Here is a 26,557-nt window from a genome sequence, read left to right on the forward strand (position 1 = left end):
AAATGGACAATTTCACATTTTCCCACATTATACTCCATTTGCAAGATCTTTGCTCACTCACTTAACCTATCTATATCTTTCTGTAGCCTTCGTATGTTCTCTTCACAACTTACTTTCCTACTTTGTCATCAGCAAATTTGGCAACCATCCCTTAGTCATTTATATAAATTGTAGAGGTCAAGCACTGATCCCTGTGGCACACCATTCGTTACATCTTTCCAATCTCAAAAAGACTCATTTATACCTACTCTCTTCTTCCTGTTAGCCAACCAATCATCTATCCAGGAAAGGAGTTTATGAGCTCCTTGCACTTATTGTTGGAGGTGAGGGTGCAAATCAGTAGCTGCAGAAATCTTTTGGTGATTGGAGGGCCAAAGGCCAGACAGTTGAGATTTTGAAAGTATAGGCATAAGCGAATTGGGAGAGATTTTTTCCATGGGTGGATACAGAAATAGGGTTTGGAGGGGGATATGGGATTTGGGTGCAGAACGACACAAGGAAGTCATCAGAGATGGTCTTAAACATGATTGGCACAATAGGAGTAGCGAGGGTGTGGCTCTGAATATGGATCGGGGTGGTTTACATGAAGTGAGAGATGAAGGGAGGATAGGCAGGCAGTGAGCTCAGAGGAGAAAGAACATGATGAATTGAGATGATGTTTGAAATCACAGCAGATAAGTTGTTTGTTGCAATGGCTGAGGGAGGAGAGCAGTTAAGATATCTTGGTGAGAAATTTACTGTTGTACTAAGGTAAGAACAAAGATCTTAAATGAGAAGGGAGAAACAAGGTGTAATGCTCATAGGAGAATTATATGCCAGAGGAGTCAAAGACAGACCAAGGTGCAATTTTGGTGAAGAGAGTCATATTGCCACAGCGAGGGTCTGGACCAGACAATTGGTGACATGTATGGCCAGGTGGGGAAGCTTCATTTAGGGGGAAGGGGGTCATCACTCCTCAGCCAGGTTTCTGTCAAGACCATGATGTTTATGTAATTATCCACAATAAACACATGGATGGAAAGCATCCTGTTCACAAGTGAACAGACAATCTGGAGAGTTTTGCGAAGGGGGCAGTGAAAGCTGATTCAGTGGCAATGTTCACAGGGCCAACACTGGGAGGACTAAAGCAGGCAGATTAAGTTAAGATATACATCAGCCATGATCTCATTGAATGGCGGAACAAAATCCATGTACTAAATGGCCTATTCCTGTTCGTATATTTATTTCAAGTTCCAATTATTCTTGCTGGTGAAGCTTTTTTGTAAAAAATAAAATGCATCAAACCCATATCAAATTATAAACAACTTTATTATAATTTTGATAAAGTACTGGTTTTGGCATTCAATAATGAAACACAAGTAGGTTGCTCCTTTTCAAGAAGGCATTATAGAAACCTTATTCCTGCTCCAAACTGGACACCATCACATATCCTGCACAGGGTAAAAGAAAAAACCATTACGACAGAAATTTTTGCCCAGTAATATTCAAAGTTTAAAGACATATAGAAAATGGAATGTCCTATCCTATGTTATTTTCTTTCTCTTTGGCTGATACGGATAAATCCTGTTGTGTATTCCCAGTATTTTCTATTTCTAATTTTTGATTCTAATTAAATGAGTGTCAGCACTCATTTTACTTTTTTGTTTCTATATTTAGCACTCTACGTTATGAGAATCAATGCAGCAGGTTGAAAGGGAACTCATACCTTGGACATACTACAATTACACTACTGTTGAGTTCAGTGAAATTAGTAACACCAATCTCACTATTTTATATAAGGTTGACTGCACTAAAACGTCTGAGCAGAAGCTTAATGTTTTTCTTCATTGTGGAAATGTGTTAGAATATGGAATAAATTTTTTTCCAGTTTCCACAGGTTTCTATATGGTACCAGTGGTAAAATAAATTCTAATGTTATGATGGAGATAACTTAAAGACCCTACCCCCTCCTCTTCAAATGTATTCTAAAACACCAATGCTCAATCCACATACATAATATTATATATTTAAATAATTCATTATTAATTACAAGTAGATTTTAAAATGCTTTGACCTACATGACTAAAAAGGTCAGGAGATACTTACCTATCTCCACTCTGCACACCCATAGGAATGCAATAGTTGAGTTCCAGCCTGGCAATGTTTCCCAGTCTCAGGACAATCCCTGCCCCATAGGACCATCGAATGCATTCTGCCAGCTTCTGCAGGTGTGCATAGGGACCTTCTCCTGCAAAATTGATCCAAAGTATTCATGTAAACATGAAACAAAGAGGTGCATTTTCAATTAAACTACTTTTCCAAAACAACACTTTGCAACATAAAAAAGTGATTTTTGAATAACTTGGTGCTGTTAAACGTAGGTTCATCCTAAAGGAAATATTACGCCCTTGGAAGCCACTGAAATCACAGTTAGCATTTTTGTTTTGTGGAGGAGTGAGAAAGACAATAAACCCTGGATCACGAGCAACATGCTCCAAAGGAAAATACTGCATTCAGATCTAAACTCTGGAAACAGGTATTTGAAACACAAATCAGAATTATGGCTAATGCCTAATTTTTACTAGAAAGGCCAGGGGCCTACATTCCAGTATAATGAATTTTGTAACTGTTACTTATATTGTGATGTTTGAGAAATTCCTTCCGCCAGGAAACAAAGAAAAGACAAAACATTTGTTTTATGTCACACATATGTAAGGAACAAGATGAACCAACTGCATGGTAATGCAGCTCATAAATATTACATAAATATCTTTAAAAAATTAAAAAGGACCCCACGCATGGAGCAAATTTATCTGCCATACCGTAATTGAGGTTACAAAGGTTGCCAGCATTCAGAAAGAAATGGGTTCTGAAAAGATCTCCAAATCCTCCTTGGCCTGGACGGAAAGGCAGAGGTGTGTAAAAGTGTAGCCCTCCAGCCCAGTATGCTTCACCACCAAGGTAGTCCCCTTGCACAGTGGAAAAAGAATCAAACTTCATTACATTATCTACATTATATACATTTAAACTCAAAACTAATGAAGCTTCTGAATTTTAAAAGCTGTCAGATATTTACATAAAATTGGAATATACATCCCTATGTAAAAGCACAAACACAATCACCAAAAATTATTACTTTTTTGTTCATGTGACAGAACAAAACTTTTTATTCATTAATTCTCTTGATCCCACAAGCTCTCTATTACTTGTGGTCTAGAACGCATGCAGGTACTAGCAGCCTAGATACTATTTTCCCTACAATCATTCAGCAGCATTTTCAATATATTGCATCGCTGCTATAATTCTATTACATTTCAAGCGCTTTGTTAACATTTTGCCATGATTTTAAAATCATCAACAGATTTTTATTCCCCAAATGGACTCAAACGACTTGTTTTTTTTATTTTGAATTCCAATAAAAGCAATCACCATCCTGGCCTCCCGTTTTCTCCAGGATTACTTTTCTGACTATAAAGAAGTAAAAAGATAATCCATGAAACTGTTTACAACTGGTTATTTTTCTTCATAATTTTGTTAGTTTTACTTCAGAATTTTATTTTTCCTTTTTCATTTCGCTGGTGATGGGTTTGAGATGAATCAGCGACTGTAGCACTAACAATACTATTTTCATAAGATACCATGTGATAGATTCTGAAAAACAAATTTTTACTTTGGATATTCAAATTTTGTAGTAGCATTAAGAATAATTTCATAACTGAAAATTTAAAGGTAATTTTCAACAGATCTTTGATAAGATGTCACACAACAAAGGTTAGGGCATGTCGATTCAGGGGACAAATAACTTTATTGAATAGTAAATAGGATGAAAAGAGGAGAAAGCAGAGTGTAGGGATAGTTATTCAGATTTAAGGAAGGAAGGAAGAAAGCAGTGTTCCAAAATGCTGGGACCACTGTTGTTCAAAATTTACATTAATGCTTTGGACTTTGAAATAATGGGCTGAATCTTCCGTGGAGTGGCTATCATTCCACTCCACTACTTTTTACTTTAGATTGGAGCTGCACATTTCTCACCCGGACTTCCAACCCGGGCCTCCTGAGAAACGTGCAGTGTAGCTGGTTCCAGAACTCTTCCAGTGCAGGGCAGCAGCATCGCCCGATTTTTATGGTACTAGCTCCCGTAAACCGCTAAGTTCAAAAAGTCCCTTTGTTTAAATGTCACCTTGAGAAACCACGGAGAAGGTAATTGTATAAGATGAGTGGGTAGAATGGGTTGTGAGGTGATGGGGAGCTTTGTGTGGTCAGTTGGAGGGGTGGGGGAGTATCGAGAGGTGGGGGATTGGATGGTGAGTCAGGCGGGGGTGATTACTATTCGGGGTGGGGTGTGAACATTGCTGTGGGTTCTGAAAAGCTTTGGCAGTCCAGCTGATTTACTTCAGAGTTTTACTGGTTTTATACCTGCTATGAAAAACTCTAAGTAAATCCATGTAAAAACCAGGGTAGGTATAGGGCAAACAGCCCAAGTCTGCGTGGTTCTGGCCTATCACAGAGCAATCAGACAGGGTAAGCAATTGGAAGTTGAAGCTTCCTGCTTCCTGTACGAGGGATGTGCTCATGTCCGGACTTCCGATGGGTCCCATGTGTATCTTTCGGGGTACCTATCTGGAGATCTGGGCCATTAACTATTGAAATGTGCAGATGATACCAAGCTGGTGGTTATAGCCAGCACCAAGGAAGAATTTGTCTTCATACTGCAACAAGGTGGAGAATTAAGACAACAAAAATACTCTTTGGAATGGATAGTGTTAGCAGATGTTATATAAAATAAACACATTCATGAATGCAAACATATACAGACACATCATACCTTCACTCTGTGGTCCAATACTATACATGCTGAAACCACGGACAGTTGTTGGTCCCCCAAGGTAAAATCTGAATATAAAACCGATTTGGAAAAGTCAATAGAACTATTCAACTATTCCATCACGCTCCATCTGTTCCTGCTCTCTACAGAGTTAGGAAAGCATTTGGCAATGGACTATATCAGTCCAAAGTTATTTTTTTAATGTAAAAACAGATTTAGGTTTAACTTTTTCATTCATTAGTAGTAACAGGAAAGCAATTCTTTCAAGTTATCTGCCAATCAATAAAAGAATTGCATTATCTGGAGGAAGTGCAGCCTGCGACAGAAAAAGGTTTTTCCAAACAGCTAATCCTCATTTAGCACTCCTGTGTTCCTAAAAACAGCATGCTAAATGAAAATGTGCTATACAGAAATAATTTCCCCATTAGAAAACATGTAATAAGGGATTTATATTAAAAATCTATTGGCCGCCTTGAACTTAACTGGCCCAAAAATCCTCTCCTCATAACTTGAGAACTCTTAACTTACTAACTCTTTCTACTTACTTCCTGCTCACCACGCCTCACTCATAGTTTCCCTCCCTGACCCTCCCATTCTCTGCTTCCCACCATCCACCCTGCTTCCTCCCAGTCAGAGCCCCTCTCACTCCCTCCCACTTCCAGTCCTTCTTTCTCCTTCCTGCCACCTCTCTCCCAAGCCTCACTGACAGCAAAGGTTCAGGAGAGGGAAGCGGCGATTTGTTTTGTAAAAAGTCTGAGCATGCGCAGTAACAGTGCTGAAATGAGAATGAAAGTAGCACTATTCAGTGAACATCTCTAATTTAAAAACTGCCCTAAAACGAAACAGATGATTAGGATGCACTTTAAATGGGTGATATTTGTACTTCTCTTTAAGGAGCTGACTAATCTTCACGCAGTACCTCAGAGGAAAGTCTGACTGAGGTTGGAAATTTCATGGAGAATTGTGAAAAACTTGTACTGTACCATTCTATGGTGCAGTGCATCAACAAAGCAATGTCTTATTACCTAAAAGTTGACTTTAGTGATTAAATGGTTACTCTGATGCTTTACCATTAAAGATGCAACTTTTGCCCCAGCGTTTTTTTTAAAAATTAGCTAATAAACCAGAATATAAAGTTTTGATTTGCTAGTAACCATCGCAGCTTCTGAAAAGTGAGAACCCAAGTTAGAATCAAGTATATTAGTACCTCAAAAAGGAGCAGAAAGCATAAAGAAAATATGTTAAAACTCAACCCTTGATGAATCCAGCCTACCATATGAGCCCTTAAAATCCCAAACATCTTGGACAATGTTTCAGCAATGAATGCTAGAATAAGGTGAATTTGAAATCCAAAATGTTTCACAAACAAAAATACAGGGACGAAAGAAAACAGTTTGTGCTAACTCGCTCCCTTCACACCACAGATTAATTTCACCCTTCCACCCAACCAGTTTTCTTAATTGGCACATTTAGCCATTTTAGGCATTACAGAAGTACAGGGAAATTTTGTTTTGTGAGAATCAAGACGGGGACTGTCTATACACCCTATTTGGAGGAATGGAATGAGCTTTGGCACCAAGCACCCAAGTACTTCCAAATGTGGATAGCAACATTACATTAAGTGTATGACACCCTTCTACTGTGCTCAACAAAATATGAGTTCCATCATCTGTATTAGTACAGTATCTGATAATGAATGCACTGCTGCACTCATTTAAAACTGAAACAAACACTCACCTATCAGCAATAGAGGATGGCTTATCACCGATTGGTACTAGAAGGCCACCCCACAGCGAAGCTGAGAGAACCTATCAGTAAAAAAAAGCTTAAGTAGAGTACTGGATAACTTCAAAGAACTATCCATACTGTAATCAATAAATGCATCAACCAAACAGCAGTAAAATTATGTTTAGCCTGCCTCTTTTATTCCAATAGAAAATAAAAAAACAGCTTTTGTTTTCAAGTGACAGGAAAGGTGGGAAAAATTGTTTTTTTAATTACAAATTATAGTCACTTTTGAATTATTTTAAAATCCAGAAGAAGCTATTCTTATGTGCCTTTGGCAAATATAGTCCTTAGGTTTGGGTTTGAAATGAAAATACTGTCAGATGCTTTTATTGAACAAAACTTACTGAATTTATTTTATGAATTTGAAGCAACAAACTATTATTTTGGTATGCACAATTATAACCAACCTCACCCACACTGATACAGCTGATCACCATACTTCACATCTATAAATACAGCACCAAGAACTCAAGAATGAAGAGAAGTCAATGTTTAAATTGCAGTTTTGAAATGAATCTCCTTGGAAAATAATGGTTTTTCTTTAAACATTAAGATTCTTTCCTATTATTCAATCTCCACACACTACCATGTCACAAATCATTGCCTGTCTGCTTTTCAGCAGTGCAAACTTACACAGCACACGCCTAATTCATTCAAGGCTGTATTATACAGGTTATACTCACTCCTGCTACATGAAATGTTGACATAATTTTAACATTTCTAGGCAAATGGGTTATATTTTAACCAGATCTAGCTGACACAGATAAATAATGAGCTCTTACACTATCCCACAGCAGGCTGCTGTTGAACTGCAGCTCAACATCCTCCTTCAAAAAGCTCACATCACCTCCAGTGTAACCTGCCAGCTCCTGTTCAAAGGAAGAAATGGTACGCAATGAGAAGAGGGCTTCTTATGGATAAACATAACAATTATTCTGGCTTGCAGTACATGAATAGGGCAGGGGCGCCATTAATATCTTCACAAACATAATAAATGCTTGTTTCTTTGGTAAATGTTAAACTCTAAACACTTTTAAACACCAGAGATAAAAAAGATATTGCTTTTCAAAAACATGTTTCAGGTGAAACAGATGTGACATTTGCTTAGTTTTCTTATTTTAACGGCCTGTTTCTAGTAAATATTGCAACGTTACAACAATTGCGAGATTAAGAATTTCTGCCCATAATATGCAGCATATTTCAAAGCATCTACGGCTTCAACAGCCATACCAGATAGGAGTCAGAAGCTATGGTCTGAGATTAGTGAGGGAATGAAAAGAAACAACTAATGTATATGGGCTCTGGTAGCACCGTGATCATGTTACTGTCCATGTCTAAATGCAGCAAGACCTGGACAATATCCAGGCTTGGGCTGAAAAGTGGCAAGTAACATTCACGCCACACAAGTGCTGGGCATCTCCAACAAGAGAGAATCTAAACATTGCCTCTTGGCATTCAATGGTATTACCATCACTAATCCACCACTATCAACATCCTGTGGGTTGCCACTGACCAGAAACTGAACTGGACTAGCCATATAAATACTGTGGCTACAAGAGCAGGTCAGAGGCTAGGAATCATGCGATGAGTAACTCACCTCCTGACTCCCCAAAGCCTGTCCACCATCTACAAGGCACAAGTCAGGAGTGTGATAGAATACTCCCCTTGCAACAATTCCCTTGACTGGATGAGTGCAGCTCCCACAACACTCAAGGAGCTTGACACCATCCAGGACAAAGCAGCCCACTTGATTGGAACCACATCCTCAAATATTCACTCACTCCACCACCAACGCACAGTGGCAGCAGTATGCACCATCTACAAGATGCACTGCAGGAATTCACCAAGGCTCCATAGACAGCACCTTCAAACCCACGGCCACTACCATCTAGAAGGACAAGGGCAGCAGATAAATGGGAACGCCACCACTTGGAAGTTCCCCTCCAGGTCACTCACCATCCTGACTTGGAAATATATCGCCATTCCTTCACTGTCGCTGGGTCAAAATCCTGGAACTCCCTTCCTAACAACACTGTGGGTGTACCTACACAACATGGGCTGCAGCAGGTAGAGAAGGCAGCTCACCACCACCTTCTCAAGGGCAACGAGGGATGTGCAATAAATGCTGGCCCAGCCAGCGAAGCCCACATCCCGTGAATGAATGTAAATAAAAACACGAGTAACCCAGAGGCCTGGACCAATTACCTGGAGACAGGTGTAGAAATTTCACCATGGCGGCAGGGAAAATTAAATTCAATTAAATAAAATCTGGAAAAGAAGCTAGTATTAGTAATGACGGTCATGAACTACTGGATTATTGTAAAAACCAAACCAATTTATTAATCTGTAATCTTTACTCAGTCTGGCCTGTATGTGACTCCAGATCCAGAGCAACGTGTGTGACTCTTAACTACCCTCTGAAATGGCCTAGCAAGCCACTCAGATGTACTCTTGAAAGTGGCTCACTACCACCTTCTGAAGGACAATCATGGACAGGCAATAAATGCTGTCCTTACTAGTGAGATTCACATCCTGTAAAATGAATATTAATAAAAAAACACCTTTCACAATCTCAGTTGCTTTACAGTCAAGTAAATCCTTTTGAAGCATAACTAACATTGTAACGCAGGGAACAATTGCAATGAAGCAAGCCCATCTTTGCATTCTGGCATTATTTTTGTAGATTCCACAATAAAAGCTGAACCACAATTTCTATGTAGCCCTGGAAATGATCTTCTTTAAATTGCTGAAAGTTGGAACATATTTCTTTTTGGTTTATACACATTCATTCTTTAGCACACTTGCATTGCTGCACTATTACTTTACCTGGTTTATTTTAAGCAAAGCTCCACGTTTGGGGAGAATTGCTGAATTCCGGGTGTCAACAGTCATGGTATGCTATGAAGAAAAAGAATAATGCAAATCAGTCTTCCAGGAGTAATATAATTACCTGAATGTATAAATAATACAATATGAATGTATTTCCACGAGGTTGTTACAGAAATAATGCTCTGTGAACCGTATTGCGTAGAAATCAGATTAATGAGAACTGAACCTGTGTATATTGGCCATTTAGTTCATTACTTTTTGAGAGATGGTATTTGGACAGAATAGCTGTTTCATTTTATACACAAGTCACTGCACTTTAGAGTAATTCAGTGTGAAGTGCTTTGAGATGTTTTGAAGACATAAAGCATTATATAGTTCTTTTTCACAAATAGTCAAAGGCAATGGATGATTTGACCATTGTTAGCGTTTGAGCTAAAGTTTACATCATCACGTAATGAGCCAATTCAGAAAAAACTACTATAAACAAACCATTTAGGTGGATTTTATTGAAAGTTCCAGGATGCACAAGCGGCAGTCTACTTAAAGTTCCCCTGTAGAAATTAATCCTAAATAATCCACACACAGTTTCTGACGAATTTCTCAACTGAGATTCAGAATACTCCTTTTAAATCTGAGGATAAAAACCTTAATCAGGGTCTAAAATGGTAATTAAAGCACACCAACTATATTCTATGTCTAATTGTCTACACTGAATTCTATGCATAATTTTTAATATTGGCTTTAACCCTGCTAATGCATCTTACTTAAGTATGCTGAAGGTCACTTCTTTTATATTTTCTTGGAGATTTGTCTGAAAGAGAGGTCTTAACTTTGTAAGGTGTTTCCTTCCCACATTTTACCCACTGCTAAATGGGCGGGTGTTTGGGGGGGCGGGGGGGGGGGGGGGGGGGGTGGTGAGTGAAATCATGTCTCCTCTCAAAACAAATAGATGTAAGATCCTTATGCTTCCGTTTGCCAAGCAGACTCCACAAACAAATATCTGCAAAACGTACAATGTCATCAGTGGGAGAAGTGAACCTGACTCATACACAGACTAGGACTGCCATAATCAGAATTGCAGCAAAGGAGACAGCTAGACTTAAAATCACAGGCAAAATAAACCTAGAATAGATCCTGGTTGGTTTATTAATTGCCAAAAAAATGCACTACTGTTTTGTAAAAAGCCATCGTGGCTAGCTATTGATTATTAACATGAATGCAAAATAGTTTATAATATAATGATACAGGACGATCAACATTAGAAAATGCTGACTCATCTGGGAGCCAGTTTAAAATTCAAATATCAGAAATCTGTGAATGGATTAGATTAAATTCTGCAACAGACTCTGCAACTACTGTGACCAAAGATTAACACAGAATGCATTCGTAGTAATTGAAGGTTTACCGAAATTGAAGATTTGAGAGAGTGACCACTTTCCTCCCGAACAGAAAAAGATGCTGTGCGAGACAGAGAGCTCAGCTCCCTCCAAACTCCCTCCCATTTCAGACTGTGATGGGTTTTCCATATTGGAAACTAGAAGAAGAAGACAGTTCCTTACATCAGTACATCAAGAGTACTATATTATAGTCCTAAAGCAAAACAAATATTCTGTATTGCCCTGGTTCTCAAAATCCTCTCAACTCAAGTAGCATCCCTACATAATGTTCTGAACAATCTTCTGAATCATACATGTTTAAGATCGCAGTTAGCTATGATTTAGGAAATGATTTAGTTCAGGCTTAGTGTACAAGAAAATGGAGAATCAGTCAATATGTCTCAGTCTCCTGGGATAGTATACAGAAAGTAGACCGAATACTTTATTTCACAATAGTTCAGAAAAATAATTCTTTAAGTGTGTGAGTGTGCAAGACGACCACCCTGGGACAAGCAGTCAGCAGCACCTAGAGGAGAGTGCAAGAAGACCACCCTGGGACAGGCAGACAGCAGCATCTAGAGGACCTAGTCTATCTCGAGGGTCTAGCACCTAGTCTATACTCAAGTAGGAGTAAGGGTAAAATAAAAGCAAGGGTCCACAATATGTCTGGGGAGCTCAGTCCCGTGATTTGCACATCCTGCGCTATGTGGGAAATCTTAGACGCTCCTGGCGGTCTGGATGACCATGTGTGCAGGAGGTGCCTCCGACTGCAGCAACTCGAGCTCTGGATTTTGGAGCTTGAGCAGCAGCTGGGGGCACTACAGTGCATTCACGAGGCTAAGAGGTTCGTGGGTAGCACATTTAAGGCCAAAGTCACCCCGCAGCTTAAGGGAGTGCAAGTAGAGAGGGAATGGGTGGCCGCCAGACAGATGAAGGGGACCAGGCAGGTAGTGAGGGAATCCCCCAAGTGCAACTCGCTCGCAAACCATTTTTTGGCCTTGGAAAACAGTGAGAGTGACGGTTCCTCTGTGGAGGCCAACCAGAGCCAAGGCCATGGCACTGTGGGTGGTCCAGCTGCTCAGGGTGGGAAAAAGTGGTGTGAAAGGGCAACAGTGGTAGTGGATTCGTTAGTGAGGGGAATAGACAGGCGTTTCTGCGGCCGTAGGCATGACTCCAGGATGGTATGTTGCCTCCCGGGTGCTAGGGTCAAGGGTGTTATGGAACGGCTACAGGACATTCTGAAGGGGGAGGGTGAACAGCCAGGGGTTGTGGTCCATGTTGGGACTAATGACATGGGAAGAAAGAGAAATGAGGTCCTGCAAGTAGACTTTAGGGAGTTATGTACGAAAATGAAAAGCAGGACTTCAAAGGTAGCAATCTCTGGATTACTCCTGGTGCCACACAGTGGTGAGTATAGGAACAGAAGGATAGAGCAGATGAATGCATGGCTGGAGAGATGGTGCAGGAGGGAGGGCTTTAGATTCCTGGGGCATTGGGACCATTTCTGGGGGAGATGGGACCTGTACAAGTTGGACGGGTTACATCTGAACAGGAACGGGACCAACATCCTCGCGGGTAGGTTTGCTAATGCTGTTGGGGCGGATTTAAACTAAATTGGCAGGGGGGTGGGACCCTGAAAGTAGTTCAGACGGGAGAGAAGCTGAGATGGAATTAGAAGTTAAAACGTTAGTAAGCTAGTAAGTGAGTCTGGAAAGCAGAGGAAACAAAACTAGAAAAAAAAGAAGTGAGTTTAACAAGGCTAAATGGAATATATTTTAATGCAAGGAGCCTGAGGAATAAGACAGACGAGCTGAGGGCACAGATAGGCATGTGGGAGTGTGATATCATAGCTATGACTGAGACTTGGCTAAAAACGCAGGATTGGCAGCTCAACATTCCTGGTTACAGGGTATTCAGACGAGATAGAGAGGGGGATAGAAGAGGAGGGGGGGATTGCAATATTGATCAAAGAATCAATTATAGCAGTGACGAGGGATTATATCTTGGAAGGATCATCAAATGAAGCCATATTGGTAGAAGTAAAAAACACAAAAGGGGCAAACACGCTGTTGGGTGTGTACTATAAGCCCCCAGTCAGGGAGAGATAGAGGATCGAATATGTAATCATATTTCAGAGAAGTGTAAGAATAATAAGGCAGTAATAGTAGGGGATTTTAACTACCCAATAGTTTTAGTGTGCAAGGTAGGGGGGGAGCAAAATTCTTAAGTTGCATCAAGGAGAACTCTTTTAGCCAGTACGTAGAAAGTCCAACAAGGGCGGGGTCAGTTCTGGACCTAATATTCAGAAATAAGCCCAGGCAGATGGAAGGCATATCAGTAGAGGAGCATTTTGGAGATAGTGACCATAACTCAGTTAGATTTAGGATAGTTAATGGAAAAGGATAAGATTGGGCTGGGAATAAAAGTTCTAAACTGGGGAAAGGCTAATTTTACTAAGGTGAGATGTGATTTGGCTCAAGTGGAGCAGCTACTTGCAGATAAAACTGTGTCAGTACATTCAAGGAGGAAATAGCGAGAGTACGAGAGAATAGCGATATGTTCCCGTAAAGACAAAGGGGGGGGACCAAGTTCGGAGAACCCTGGATGTTAAGGGATATAAAAGGTTAGGATTAAGAAAAAGAGATAAGCTTATGGCAGATACCAAGGGCTTAATACGGCAGAGTCCTTAGAGGAGCATAAAAAGTGTAGAGGGGAACTTAAAAAGGAAATTAGGAAAGCTAAGAGAGTGCATGAGAAAGCTTTGGTGGGTACAATTAAGGAAAATCCGAAGGGTTTTTTTAAGTATATAAAGAGCAAGAGAATAACTAGAGAAAGAGTAGGGCCAATTAGGGATCATAGAGGTAACGTGTGTGTGGACCCTGAAGACCTCAGTCCTCAATGAATACTTTGCGTCGGTCTTCACAATGGAAAAGGACGACGCAGATATAGACATCAGGGTGGAGGACTGTGAAATATTACAGGAAATTAACGTAGAGAGAGAAGAGGTACTAGCAGGTTTAGCTGACTTAAAAAGTGGTTAGATCTGCAAGCCCGGATGAGATGTATCCCAGGCTGTTCAGGGAGGCAAGCGAAGAGATATCAGGGCCCTGGCAGTAATTTTCAAATCCTTTCCGGCCACAGGTGAGGTGCCAGAGGACTGGAGGACTGCTGATGTTGTTCCATTATTAAATGAGGGTGGAAGGGATAGCCCAGGAAATTACAGGCCAGTCAGTATAACCTCAGTGATGGGGAAGTTACTAGAAAGAATTCTGAGGGACAGAATATATCTGCACTTGGAGACACGGATTGATCAGGGATAGTCAGCGTGGATTTGTTAAGGAAAGGTCGTGTTTGACAAATTTGATCAAATTTTTTGAGGGGGTAACCAGGAGTGTTGATAAGGGTAATGCATTTGATGTGGTCTACATAGACTTTAGCAAGGCTTTTGATAAGGTCCCTCATGGCAGACTGGACGTGATGGGCCGAATGGCCTCCTTCTGTGCTGCAGACATCTATGATGAATTCTGTTGTGGTAATTCAATACTACCAGTTTCTCCTTGGTATGGGAACATAGCAGCAAAGATACTCTCCAAAGCAGCCTCTACTTCAAAACACAGGCTTGCAGCTATGATCAAATTTGCAGAAATATTCTCAGTTGTTTCCACATCAGGGTCTTCATAATATTTAAATATTGTACTGCAATTGATTCAATCTTTCCATCACTTTCTTTAATATCACTAACATGCTGACATATAACCACATCGATGCTTATAAAAATGCATTTACTGACAGCAATGAAAACTTCATTCCAAATAAACAACAGTATCTGTACTCTTCTAAAGTTAAACATTACAAAGATGATCAATTATCAATTAAAACAATTAAATAAAGAAGTGCTTCACCCATACATTGTATTCAGTTGAGACCCCTCTATCAGTCTCACGAAGCGAGCTCCAGGGAAACTGTCCAGTTACCTTATACAAATTAACAGCAAAACTGTAGAAAAAGATACATACATATTTCAATTGATGATAAATGTTTCGTTTACATCATGAACAATTTACTTTGTTTGAATACAATACTGAAGTTTCATTAACATATTTAAGTATCCCTTTACAGCAATAAAACAGATATTTTTTCAAACTGAATTATACAGTTTCATCCCAGAGGGAAAGTAGAGAACATTACCTTATTCATATTAAATGTTTAAGAACATTAAACAACAGCAAACCCGCCATATTCCTTAGCACCATTCCTGCCTTGCACCAAGCACTGTTACCTTGAATTTAGCTACTCACAGGTCTGAATTGATTTGTGCCTATGCGTTTATATTTGTGATCTCTTAAAAACACCAAATAAGTGACAACACAACCTTTCTTGGATTGAAGCAAATTAGACAACTAGATAACTAATAATTATGGTAACAAGTACAAATAATTAATACTTCCCAATCCAAGGGATGCTGTGCTCGTTTACACAGAGTGATCAACGCATTGTATTTTTTCTTACATTAAAACAAAGGGCTGAGTTCCAAACAGCTGAACACAAAAGGCAATGGTCTTATATGTAGGGAATAATTGAATTATAAATTGACGCAATTTACCTTTTACCCACCATAATTAAAATGGCAGTACTTTTCAAGCTATTTTCTACAGATATATCACAAATGATATAAAAAAATAAAGTTTTGTGTTAGCATTTACCATTGTACACCTATGTCACTAAGGTATAGATAATGCAAAGCAATGTTCAAGAAAAGACTCATTGGCCCAGAACTAGTTACAGCTAGCCTCTGATTGGTCTCACTAATTTATAAATAGCTTACATTTACCAGACATTGCCTGTTCAGAAGCATGAACTTGAATTTAGCAGTTAAACATTATAGCCAAGGCTGTCCAAGAACAGTGGAAGACCCACTAGTCTTTCAAATATTTTTGAGCCCGAACATGTAAGAAGGAAACAGTATTTTTTTTCTTCACATTTGGAACGTCCGGAGTCACATTGTGTGTGCATATGAAAGACAAAAACCCCCAAAAAGTGTATATTGTTTCTTTGACCAGTTTACTAAAAAGGTAAAAATCAGAATAATGAAAATGTAGGCTTACGTAATGCCTTGATATTTATTCTTCAGAGCTAACAGTCTTTTAACAATCCAATTGATCCATATATACCACAATAAAAGGAAAAGGAAGCACTGATCATTCCGCGAGTACTTGAACCATCTAATCCAAGATAATCCCAGTTTCCATCCCAAATCAGTTCTGAGTTAGTTTCTGACCAAGCAAGAGGTGGGTGGACCCTGACTTTTAAGTGGGGGCAGGGTTGGAAAAAACAACAGCTCAGGTCCTCATTCAGCATCTTCTATTGGAACAATACCTGCACCCACATTTGATGAGGACAGGATTAAGCTTGGTTATAATATTGTGCCTATTCCACACCCTCCTAGTCAAATAATTCACAACCAAGGTTTACACAGGATTCACAATCATTGAACTGGACAACAGTAAGGAGCCAAAGCTTGTAGAAAAGGAGGGATGAAAACAGACAAGCAGCAAAGAAAAACAGGGAAAATGAGTAAGAAAATAATGGCCCAAAAATTCCTTTAAAAGATCAACAAACAAAAGATCACCCATTTAACATAGATAATATTTTGTGCTACAATTTGCTAGAAGTGCTAAATGGAAACAGTGGTGGCATCTTCTACAGGACATCTGGAATCTGAGTGAATATGACACGCAACTGTTAATATCCTTAACCAATCTAACTGAAGGATTGTGAAATTAATAATGCACGGTCTGAACAAGGAAATATAATTTAGAATGATGAATATCGAATCAGGTCAAGGAGAAATAGAGAGAAAAAGAAAGATTGAATTGAGAGAAAAAAAAGAGGGACTGATAAGTTTAAAAAAAAACATTTTAAATCTCCAACAAATAAAACCTGAAGCCTGGGACTCCACGCATGTAATCGTTAATTTTCATGCCAGAGATTGACTAGCAGTAATTAACACTTATCACAGCATTAACAAGGTATTTATACTTGACCCAATTTTCTGTGGTGAGTTTACCTTTATCTACAGTACAATGCAGGAGCAAGCGCCAAACTGCTAGATGCTATTTTTGCAAAGCTAACAACAGAGGTGCACATCCCTGACAGCAACTTCTTATTTTCCACGTTTAATTGTGCATCTGCTCTTGCCCAAATTTGCTGCAGCATTTGCACTTAAATAATGGCAAGTGCCATTAGCCTCGCCATAGTTTTCACAGGAATCTTTGGGCTAATATTTGCAATGTTATGAGATTTACATTATACAATACCCCAAACCTCCCCAAAGAGTAATGGTCCTGGAGCATGGGGCAGTGGAGGTTGCATTTTCTGTGTAATATTTATGGAAACAATAGCCTATTCTGGAAAAGTACAAAAGAAAATGTACATCTCCACTCGAAAGTTAGTAATTTATTGTACTAAGATGAGTCAGGGGCAGGTGATGGCCTAGTGGTGTTGTCACTGGACTAGTATTCCAAAGACCAAAGGTAATGGCAGATGGCAAAATTTGAATTTTTAAAAATCTGGAATTTAAAGACTGATGACAACCTTGAAACCATTGCAGATTGTTGTAAAAGCCCATCTGGTTCGATTCACTAATGCTCTTTAGGGAAGGAAACCTGCCATCCTTATATAAAAGCAAAATACTGCGGATGCTGGAAATCAAACAAAAACACAAAATGCTAGAAAAACTTAGCAGGTCTAACAGCATCTGTTAGACCTGCTGAGTTTTTCCAACATTTTTGGTTTTTGTTCCAATATGCCATCCTTACCCGGTCTGATCTACATGTGACTCCAGACCAACAGCAATGTGGTTGACTCTTAAATGCCCTCTAAACAAGGGCAATTAGGGATGGGCAATAAATGCTGGCCTAGCCAGTGATGCCCACATCCCATGAAGGAATAAAAACAAACATGCACAAATTAAAAAGGCCGAGGACAGTTGACACCAAACTTTTTTTTTGAAAGCAGCAAGGCCATAATCTTCTGCCTTTTTTTTTCATGGAGGCAAGGGATGAATAACTACTCACTTTTTGTCAAAGTTTCCAGGCTGTGGTTTAAAGAACGAGAGGCCATAGGAGGTCTCCTTTGTTCCATAGGAGAACTGGAAAGTTATCTTTTCTGCTCGACCAAATAGATTGGGTAGCTTTAGACCCAAAACCTATAAACAAAAAGAAAAAATTGGGAACTGCAGTTGCAGTGGCATGTCATAATTAATGCAATTATAAAAGGTCATCTTACCATACTTCCTTCGTTATTCCCAACCATAGTGTTGTAGCTCCCAGTTAATCGTCTCATTTCCTTTACTTCAAAGATCACGTCCAATCCTTCAGACAATGCCTCCTCACCTTTAATATCAACAAAATGTATCAAGAAAACGAAAACTTGAAGCTACTGCCGCACCACAGGTTAGTGCACAAAACCTTGGAATGATAAAACAAGTCATAGCAAGGTATTGTTAACACAATGAGAGCTTCTGAGCTTTAACAACCGTTTTACGAGTTCTTAATATACATTCCAGTTAACTTCAAGAAGAGGGAAGGAACACAATTCTCAAATTCTGCCACGACATATTACAGGTCAGTGGTGGTGAGGCTGGAAACAATCTGCCCTCTTGATAAGTAGCACAGTTGCACAGTAGCCAAATATAGGAATTACTGGACCCAGCACAGAGGTCTAGCAAGTCTGAAGAATGGAATAAACAAAACAGGTGAAAGACAGGGTTAAGATTCCACTGGACAAAATTATTAATCTAAGAGAGGTACTTTTGAGAGAAAGCAGCAAAGGCTGAATTGGAGATGTAGGGGAAGAAAAAATAATTAAAGGAGGCAGCCACTTTCAGGCCTGAGTCTCAGAAATCATGTTTGGTTGCACTCAGCTAAGGCAATAGCCATGCTGAATTGTCACTAGGTGAAGAAGCTTAGAGTAAGAACATTTTGAGAGTTACCCTGGGCTGTATCAATGAGGACTTCCACATTTCTGAAAATTCCTAGGCGAAGCAACCGTTCACGGGCTTCATGAGATTTCTTCATTACCTTTTTCAGAAAAGATAGAAAATATATTGTTGACATTTTGTCAAAATCCACTGTTGAAATAAGTGACTAATTTATAAAATTGAAATGCAACTCTGTGGTGCCACCTGCTAGACCTAGCCTTGCTAAGTTTGCCTGTAGTTGGCGATCATTGCATAGATAAATTTCAGGGGGAAAAAAAAATTTCAATTGTATTAAAAAGCTTACTGTAGCCTTTGAGAATGGCATGCTCAAGACTCAAGAAAGATCGTCTTGCCTAAGTGAAAAATCAAAAGAATCAATAACCCTATGACCAATAAGATTGGGAAAAGGCTGCCAGAGGAGCAAACAAGCAGCTGCAGAGATCTGTCTCACCCATAAGTTCAAGTTTAAGTTGTTGGTACAGAACCCTGGTCTGTTCCAATTGACCTTGTAAATCTTTTGCTGACTGAGGGATGACACTGTACTTTGATATTTGTGCATGAAATGCCGTAATGACTCTATAACCCTGATTTAGAACATACACTGTGACAAGGGCTGAAATATTTCACTCTGTTTCATTTTTTTTTACTGAAAATAATAACTATGTACTTTAGGGCTAGAACTGCTAACCATCAAATTACTCTGATATTCAAGCATTCTTTTTCAGCATTCTACTACTCAACATATCTTATGGCTGTACAGCACACTGATAATGTCTCCATTACAATTGCACTACACCAGGTATATCATGTTACATATTAAACAAAACTACTATTCATATCCAATTACAGACCCAAAATTTCTGTTCATGTAGGTCTGTTCTGGTCAGATGTCAGCCTTGGCTCAGTGGTAGTACACTCACCTCTTAGTCAACAAGTCACCATGTCAGTCCCAACTCCAGAGATTTGATTGCATAATCTTGGTTGACACTTCAGTGCAGTGCTAAGGGAGCGCTGTACTACCCCATGTGCAAGCTTTCATGAGGCCCAACCCTGCCTGTTGTGTGGACATAAAAGATCCATGGTACTGCTTGGAGAAGAGCGGGGGAGTTCTTCTCGTGTTCTGACCAATATTTATCATATAACCAATATCAATAAAAATGTTAATTGGTCACCAATTTAACTGCTGTTTTGGGACCTTGCTGTTTGTAAATTGGCTGTTGTTTGTGCAACAGTGAGAACATCTCAAAAGTAATTAATTGACTGTGAAACACTTTGGAGGCATTCTGGGGTCACAAAAGGTGATACATAAATGCAATTTCACCTCTTTTCTACTATTGTTTTCTTCTATGCTTAAGAAATTGATTATAAAATATATGAAACTTTGTTTTGACTCAGATGTTCTGCTGAAAATTACTAGTAGATAAAAATTATATAAAAATATCTACAGTGGATATCCCTAAACTTTCAGTGATTTAATGTCATCATCTTAGAAGCAAACATGCTTAAGTTGCAGTAGCACCAACCTCATCTGTTTTGTGCATTTCTGCCTGAAAATGCATCAAAAGCAAAGACAAAGTGCTGTAACTTGCATTATTGGTTATTTAATTAATTAATGCCTAATGCAGTTAAAAGGGTCAGAAAGACAATTGAGGTTCAACGGTCTTGCCTTTAATATCCTGTCCTTGTGGTGGTGGTGGTGCTTGTCTCTATCATTTTGCACTTTGATCTAACTAGCTGAGATCAATAAATCACCATATAAGGAAATCAAGAGGAAGCCACTCTGCAGTACAAGTCAGTATAAAACATGATAGGTTACTTAATAAGATAGAATCCTGTGGGGTTTGGTTGATTAAGCAGTTAGTTGCATTGTCATTGGAAGAAGTTGTTATTAATGGCAATCATTTTGTAAATGAACTGATTGTTATTAAATTGGTATTAGGACAGTTGATCTTCACTATCTTTATTAATGATATGGATGATGGACAGCATTGAGGAAAACGTCACAAGTTACAAAGGATTTGAGAAGGTGCTAGGACTTTGGGTGAGAAAGAGAGAGATTACAAGCAGATCTTTGGAATGTTATGGGGGGAAATGGGCACATGTCCGATCGATGTCATTTCCGATCGATGTCATTTAATAAAGATAAAGGCAGTACAGAAAGTCAAATATGTGTCACTCAAGCAGGGATAGAACTTGAAGCTGTTGAGCAAGAAAAAGCCTAAGTTTTACAGTACGTGAATCTCTCAAGCATCACAACTAGCGCGCCGAGACTATAGCAAAAGCAAACAGCGTGAGGATGTATTACCCACTTCATTATTTCTCAGGCATTTTTCTCCATGCATGATGCCAGGGTTTTTATTTTTAGTTGAAATGCAAATCATGCTCTCCTAAAGTTTTACTAATATTGTTGAGTAGGGCCCTGAAAAGACCAGAGCCTAATACTTAATGCAAATTTGTTCTTGTAATTTTTATATGTACACTTACTTCAATAAGGTTTTTAGCTTTGAATACATCAGCAATTTCATACACTAAAAGATCATCTTTAGTTCTGCTGATTCCATCAATGTGCACATGCTGAACAATCACCTAAAATGGGGAAGAGAGAGATTATAGCATGACCGATAATTCAACTAGGAAATTCTTGAAACTAAACATAAACATGTATAAATTAAGATTTAGAAACCCAAACATGGCCTATTTTACAACCATAAATTATTTTATGGGTCTTGTGGAAAAAAATAATAAGAACCATGGATTCTTAAGCAAGAAATCCAATCTTGACCAATTTCAGGAACTTAATGCGTTGAAGGTCTCAAATTGGGTACAATGACATTCCATTCATTAGTGCTTTAATGTGAGTTTAATATAGTATTTATAGATGAGCCAGTTAGAACACCCAGTACTGAATCAAATTAAATTACTGTGCTAACAGATAGCCCAATTGAGCAATTTGGATCCTTTCTGTATGGTTCAATTGAAGGTCAATTGGCTGGATCTAACAGCAGTGGTGGGGGAGGGGGCACTGCTGAACAAACAAACATCTCCCCATTTTGGTGTAGAAACAAAGGAAACTCAGCTTCACATTTAAATGTTACAATACACAGTTTCATGTATGGAAATGACGACAAGACATGCAGTTTATCAACAGAACAATAGAAGTCAGAGTGGTTACAAGCACTAGGGTGATCAAGAGTTTTAGATAAAGTTTTAAAAAACAAAATGGGAGAAATTGTCTTAGTTTCCCTCTTAAGTCCTTTCTCAGAATCTCACAGAACCAATACTGTATTACTGTTGAGAAATTCCACATCCAACCATGTATTTGTGCTTTGTTAACCACCATCTACCAGCATAGTTTGAGTTGAAATCTTATGTTCAGCACTTTAAAAGAAGCTTCTGACTGTGCATTTAAAATTTAACACCACGTGTCAATTCAGCTACATAGTTCCACATACTTTAAGCACTACAATAACTAACAATTATGGCATGTATAAATACAAACATCATGGCAGGTTATGCACAACAGTCAAACACATTAACCGAAAAGAAGTGAACATCAGAATGAGGATGGTGCTATTCCAAAAGGGGATTTAGAATAAAAAGATCTGAAATAAATAGAAAAGGCTGGAAGTACACAACAGCTTAATCAGAAACTGTGAAGAAAAAAAGAGAAACTGTATAACCCTTCAGCAGAAACAAATGAGAAAATCTGGTGGTCAGGCACTGAAAGGCTAAAAATATTTTCTATGCTGTGTTACTGTTCTGATCCACAGTAAAGTGTATGAAAGCACTCAACAAGCATTCACCTGAAGTAGCAATGAAAACAGAATCCCCAACACATTCAAAATGAAGTAGTAAACAGTAGAATTAATAAGTTAAACTGAGTAGTTTCTGTCATTTTAGGATTTAACTAGCAAGAGCTAACTGAATGCCATTTAACAAAGATAAATCCAACTTTATTTACATGGTGCAGAACACCAAGCATGCATCCACCATGCAGGCTTCAGCATTTAAAGCTGTTGAGCAGGAGAAAAGCCTAGATTTTATAGTACATGAATCTCTCAGATTCACAACCAGTGCTGCAAGGCTATAGCAAAAGTAAACAGACAATGAGGATGTATAGCCAACTTCATGGGGTTGAAATCAACCCAGGATTTTTACAATGATTTGCAGCTCATACACTAGGCTAATTTCACAACTCACATCATATCTTGATTTATGGGATTTGCTCACCACCTTATCACTTAGTCTGCAGCTCACTGCACAGCTGACATCACCAGGTGAGGGAAATCAGTCAAATATCTCTCACGTTATCATCACAACATTAAAAAAATTATTCAAATAAATAGTTCCTCACCCTTTTATTTTCCAGAACCTCCTGTTTGGTTTCAGGTTCCACCTCAACTGTTTCGGTTTCATCCAATGAAGGCGATAAATCCGGGCCACTGGCTGGAAGGGGATCCAAACTCTGAAAGATTTTGTGTTTTTCTTTTAATCTGTAGCATTCTATTTGCAAAGACACATTTACTGGATACAATAACAGCAAAAAATGGTGAACTCAAATTAGTCCAGCCCAGTTCTTAGAATCTTCAATAGCTGTACAGTTTGATTCTTCCCTCACAGCCGATACAAATACATTTAGATTTAATGAGCAAAATATATTGTTATTATGGACCCAATGCCCAAAACAGTTCTCCATATCCGAAAAGGTCTGGAAAGATAGTAGCACACGGTTTGAGAAAATATCAGGTAGGAAGAATGACAATGGATCAATCAACAGTTGCTTTCCAAAATTTTAAAAAATAAAAAGGGAAAGAGGTCTAAAAGGTATGATCGATTACGCAAATATAGTAACGTTTTCCAAATGTTCACTGGGTTTTTTGGTTGTTGGGTTGGTTGGTGAAGGTGCAGGTCTGAGATCATACCCTGAGAGGGTATGCGTAAAAAAGCAGGTAAAATAAATTTAAATTAAAAATAGTCAATAAATAACACGTTTTAGTTGCCTACATCTTTTTTGGCTGTGTAGTAACAAAAATAATAAAACATTTATTTTAGATTTTGAAGCATAAATTTTATTCAAAATTACAACAAAACCAGTCATTTAATTTTGGGAAAAGCAACATGGTTACATCCTAGGGAGCAGGAAAACTTCAGAAGAGTCATATTCAGGTCACATATGTCTGCAAGAAATGAGTTTGTGGCACAATTTTCAGAAACCTGTAGGTATCCATCCCAGGTGCGCTTTCATTTGTACGTAGTGCATGATCTGGGGAGACAAGAGGGGCAAAAACTAGGGGCTAACATACCTGTGTGTACTTGTTGCTACACATGGTTCTTTCTCTGTGAAATAAATTCTTTGCTGAAGCAAAATAATGAAGAACAGAGAACATGGGTGCAAACCAAGTCCCCTAACTCATCATAAGATCTTTAATTAACTTCCAATTTATACACAGGTTATATGTCAGATAACTCACATGAGCACCTTTATTGTATTTTCAGGTGTCCGTGTTAATCAAATAGATCACAATAGTTCCCCTTTTCCTGCTTTCTGGGCTTATGGGACAACTCCCTTTTCTGCAGTTGACCTATTCCCAAGTTTTTTGCAACTGTGATCTGGGATCTAGGGAAATGTGAGCCTGCTCCACTGACTTGGTTGAAACTCAGGATGGAAATCAAGAACTCAGCCCCTTCAGTTCAGTGCAACATTTATTACATCACTCAACATTATATCTGGCATTATAACTGAAGTGTAACTGGGCATCAAATCAACAGATTCAATCATTTTTAACGCAGAACAATTCTTGTGCCTTTTTTAACTAGTTTAATAGATATTACAATCAAGAGATAACAAATAACTCCAAGATTTGGAAGTAACAGTTTTTTGTCGATTTTCCCTCCTTTCCCTCTTCTTGGGAGGCAGCATTCTTCCAGTCCTTATATGCAAAATGTTACAGCTTAGAAATAGGTCACTTAGCCTATAAATCTGCAATAGTATTTTCCCTCCACAATGTCAACTCTCCTGCCCATTCCACAACTTTCTCCCAGTCGTGACAATATAAATACTTTGAGGAAGACTATGCTGATCAGCATTTCTAATGAAGTCACAAGCAGGTTCTTTACAAACACTTCTACTAGAAATGCCAACCAGAGGAAATCTTCATCTGTTGACTTCTTTCAGTGGTAGTGTTCTCACCTCTGGTAGAAGACCTTCGGCTCAAATCCAGCTTCAGGACTTGAGCACAAGACATGCCTCATATTTGCAGAAAAGTAGGACATTCTCCTTGTATCCTGGCCAACATTCATCCCTCAAATACCACAAAAACTGGTCATTTATCTCATTTGCTGTCTATTGATCCTTGTTATACATTTATAAATTTACCAATATAACAACAGTGATTACACAAAAAAAGTCAAGAACTCTGCGATATTCTGACAATCCAAAAATTTAACTCTCCATCACCTTCAATGGTTCCACTATCATGGAGGTCCTGCTACTATCTGGCAGTTTTAATCCTGTGTGGAATTTAAAACTGCCAGAATTTCAAATGGAGCAAACAGCTTGTTAGTAAATAGTACAGCTTAAAGAGTTGGGCTGAGGGAGGATATGCTGCAACAGGCAGTTCACCACTTGACTCCTCAAAGCATCAGTAGGACTCAAGTCAGGAGGATGATGTCACATACTCACCATGCATCGGAGTGGGTGCAGTCACAGGAACACTCAAGACGCTCAACATTCAAGATCTTTCTCTACAACTAGGCTCAATATTCACAGTCTCCACCATTGCCACAATCCAATCTGAAGGAAGCACTACCATAACTTACTAAAACTTCAACAATTTCCCTTTCCTACAACCTAAACCAAGACAGTCATGAGCATCAATGTAATGGGAACACTATCATCCCAGAGTTTTAGGACTACACGGAGCTGATCCACCAGCACCATCTCAAGGTGATTATTATTATTATTCATCGTTAATGTGGTTAGCTCCTAACAACTCTCTGAAAAGGCCTGGCAAGTCACTCAGTTCCATCAAACCACTGCAGGAAACACCACATGGAGTGCAGCATTACAAATCAGTGGCTCACCACCACCTTCCCAATTACAGAAGGAAAATAAATCCTTGCCTTGCCAACAATCCAAGAGCGAAGTCAATGAAGAAAGAATTGCCAACATTACCCACATCTTAAGAACATTTTTTAAAAATTGCTTCTTTATGCTCAAGGGGAACATCGCTAAATCTTCCCTTTTAAGGCATGCACAAGCGTGCAATTTCAGCAAAGATCTGTAATCAGCTATCAGGAACCCTGCCCCACTCTCCACCCCATCCAGGTCGCAAAGACTATTGCAGCAACCCAGTGAGTGCAGCTCAAGTGGAATCTGATCTGGAGTGGCTGATTTACTCGCTGGGAAACTCTCTTGGCCGTTCAACAAAAAAAAAAAAATCCCTATAAAAATATGCCAATTCAATGAGAAAGCCCAGCTACATTAGCATTATGCGCTGGGCTGAGCCTTCAGACCTGCAGTCCCTGTGAGAATCTCCTCCCTTCAACAAGGCCCCAGGTCACTCCTTACCCGCGCCTGGACGGTCCCCATGGTCCCCCCCGGACTCCGAGCCAACCTCCCGCCTCACTCAAAGCCGCCGGGCGGCCGCCGAATTGCCGCCGCTCTCCCCGAGCTGCCCCTTGGATTATTGATGGTTTCTCACTAACGGCGGTCACAACTCAGCAAGGACGCCGCCATCATACATCACGTGATTGTCTGTTCCTCGCCACTGATTGGCC

The 26,557-nt window shown here is 39.2% G+C and overlaps 1 protein-coding gene across 1 annotated transcript; it reads right to left on the reverse strand.

The window, feature by feature from the left end:
* Positions 1-1,289: 1,289 nt before the first annotated feature.
* Positions 1,290-26,557, reverse strand: samm50l (sorting and assembly machinery component 50 homolog, like). The gene is made up of 15 exons (XM_078568354.1): positions 26,349-26,557; positions 23,133-23,243; positions 21,263-21,364; positions 18,791-18,878; positions 18,085-18,191; positions 17,874-18,004; positions 14,706-14,793; positions 10,827-10,955; positions 9,419-9,490; positions 7,375-7,461; positions 6,542-6,612; positions 4,805-4,872; positions 2,802-2,948; positions 2,086-2,227; positions 1,290-1,430 (listed from the first exon to the last, which is right to left on the reverse strand). Exons 1-15 carry the CDS (start codon positions 26,367-26,369, stop codon positions 1,385-1,387), a joined length of 1,410 nt encoding a protein of 469 aa, XP_078424480.1. The 5' UTR covers positions 26,370-26,557; the 3' UTR covers positions 1,290-1,384.

Source organism: Cetorhinus maximus, chromosome 22 (assembly GCF_964194155.1).
Source record: "Cetorhinus maximus chromosome 22, sCetMax3.hap1.1, whole genome shotgun sequence".
Lineage (NCBI taxonomy): Eukaryota > Metazoa > Chordata > Chondrichthyes > Lamniformes > Cetorhinidae > Cetorhinus > Cetorhinus maximus.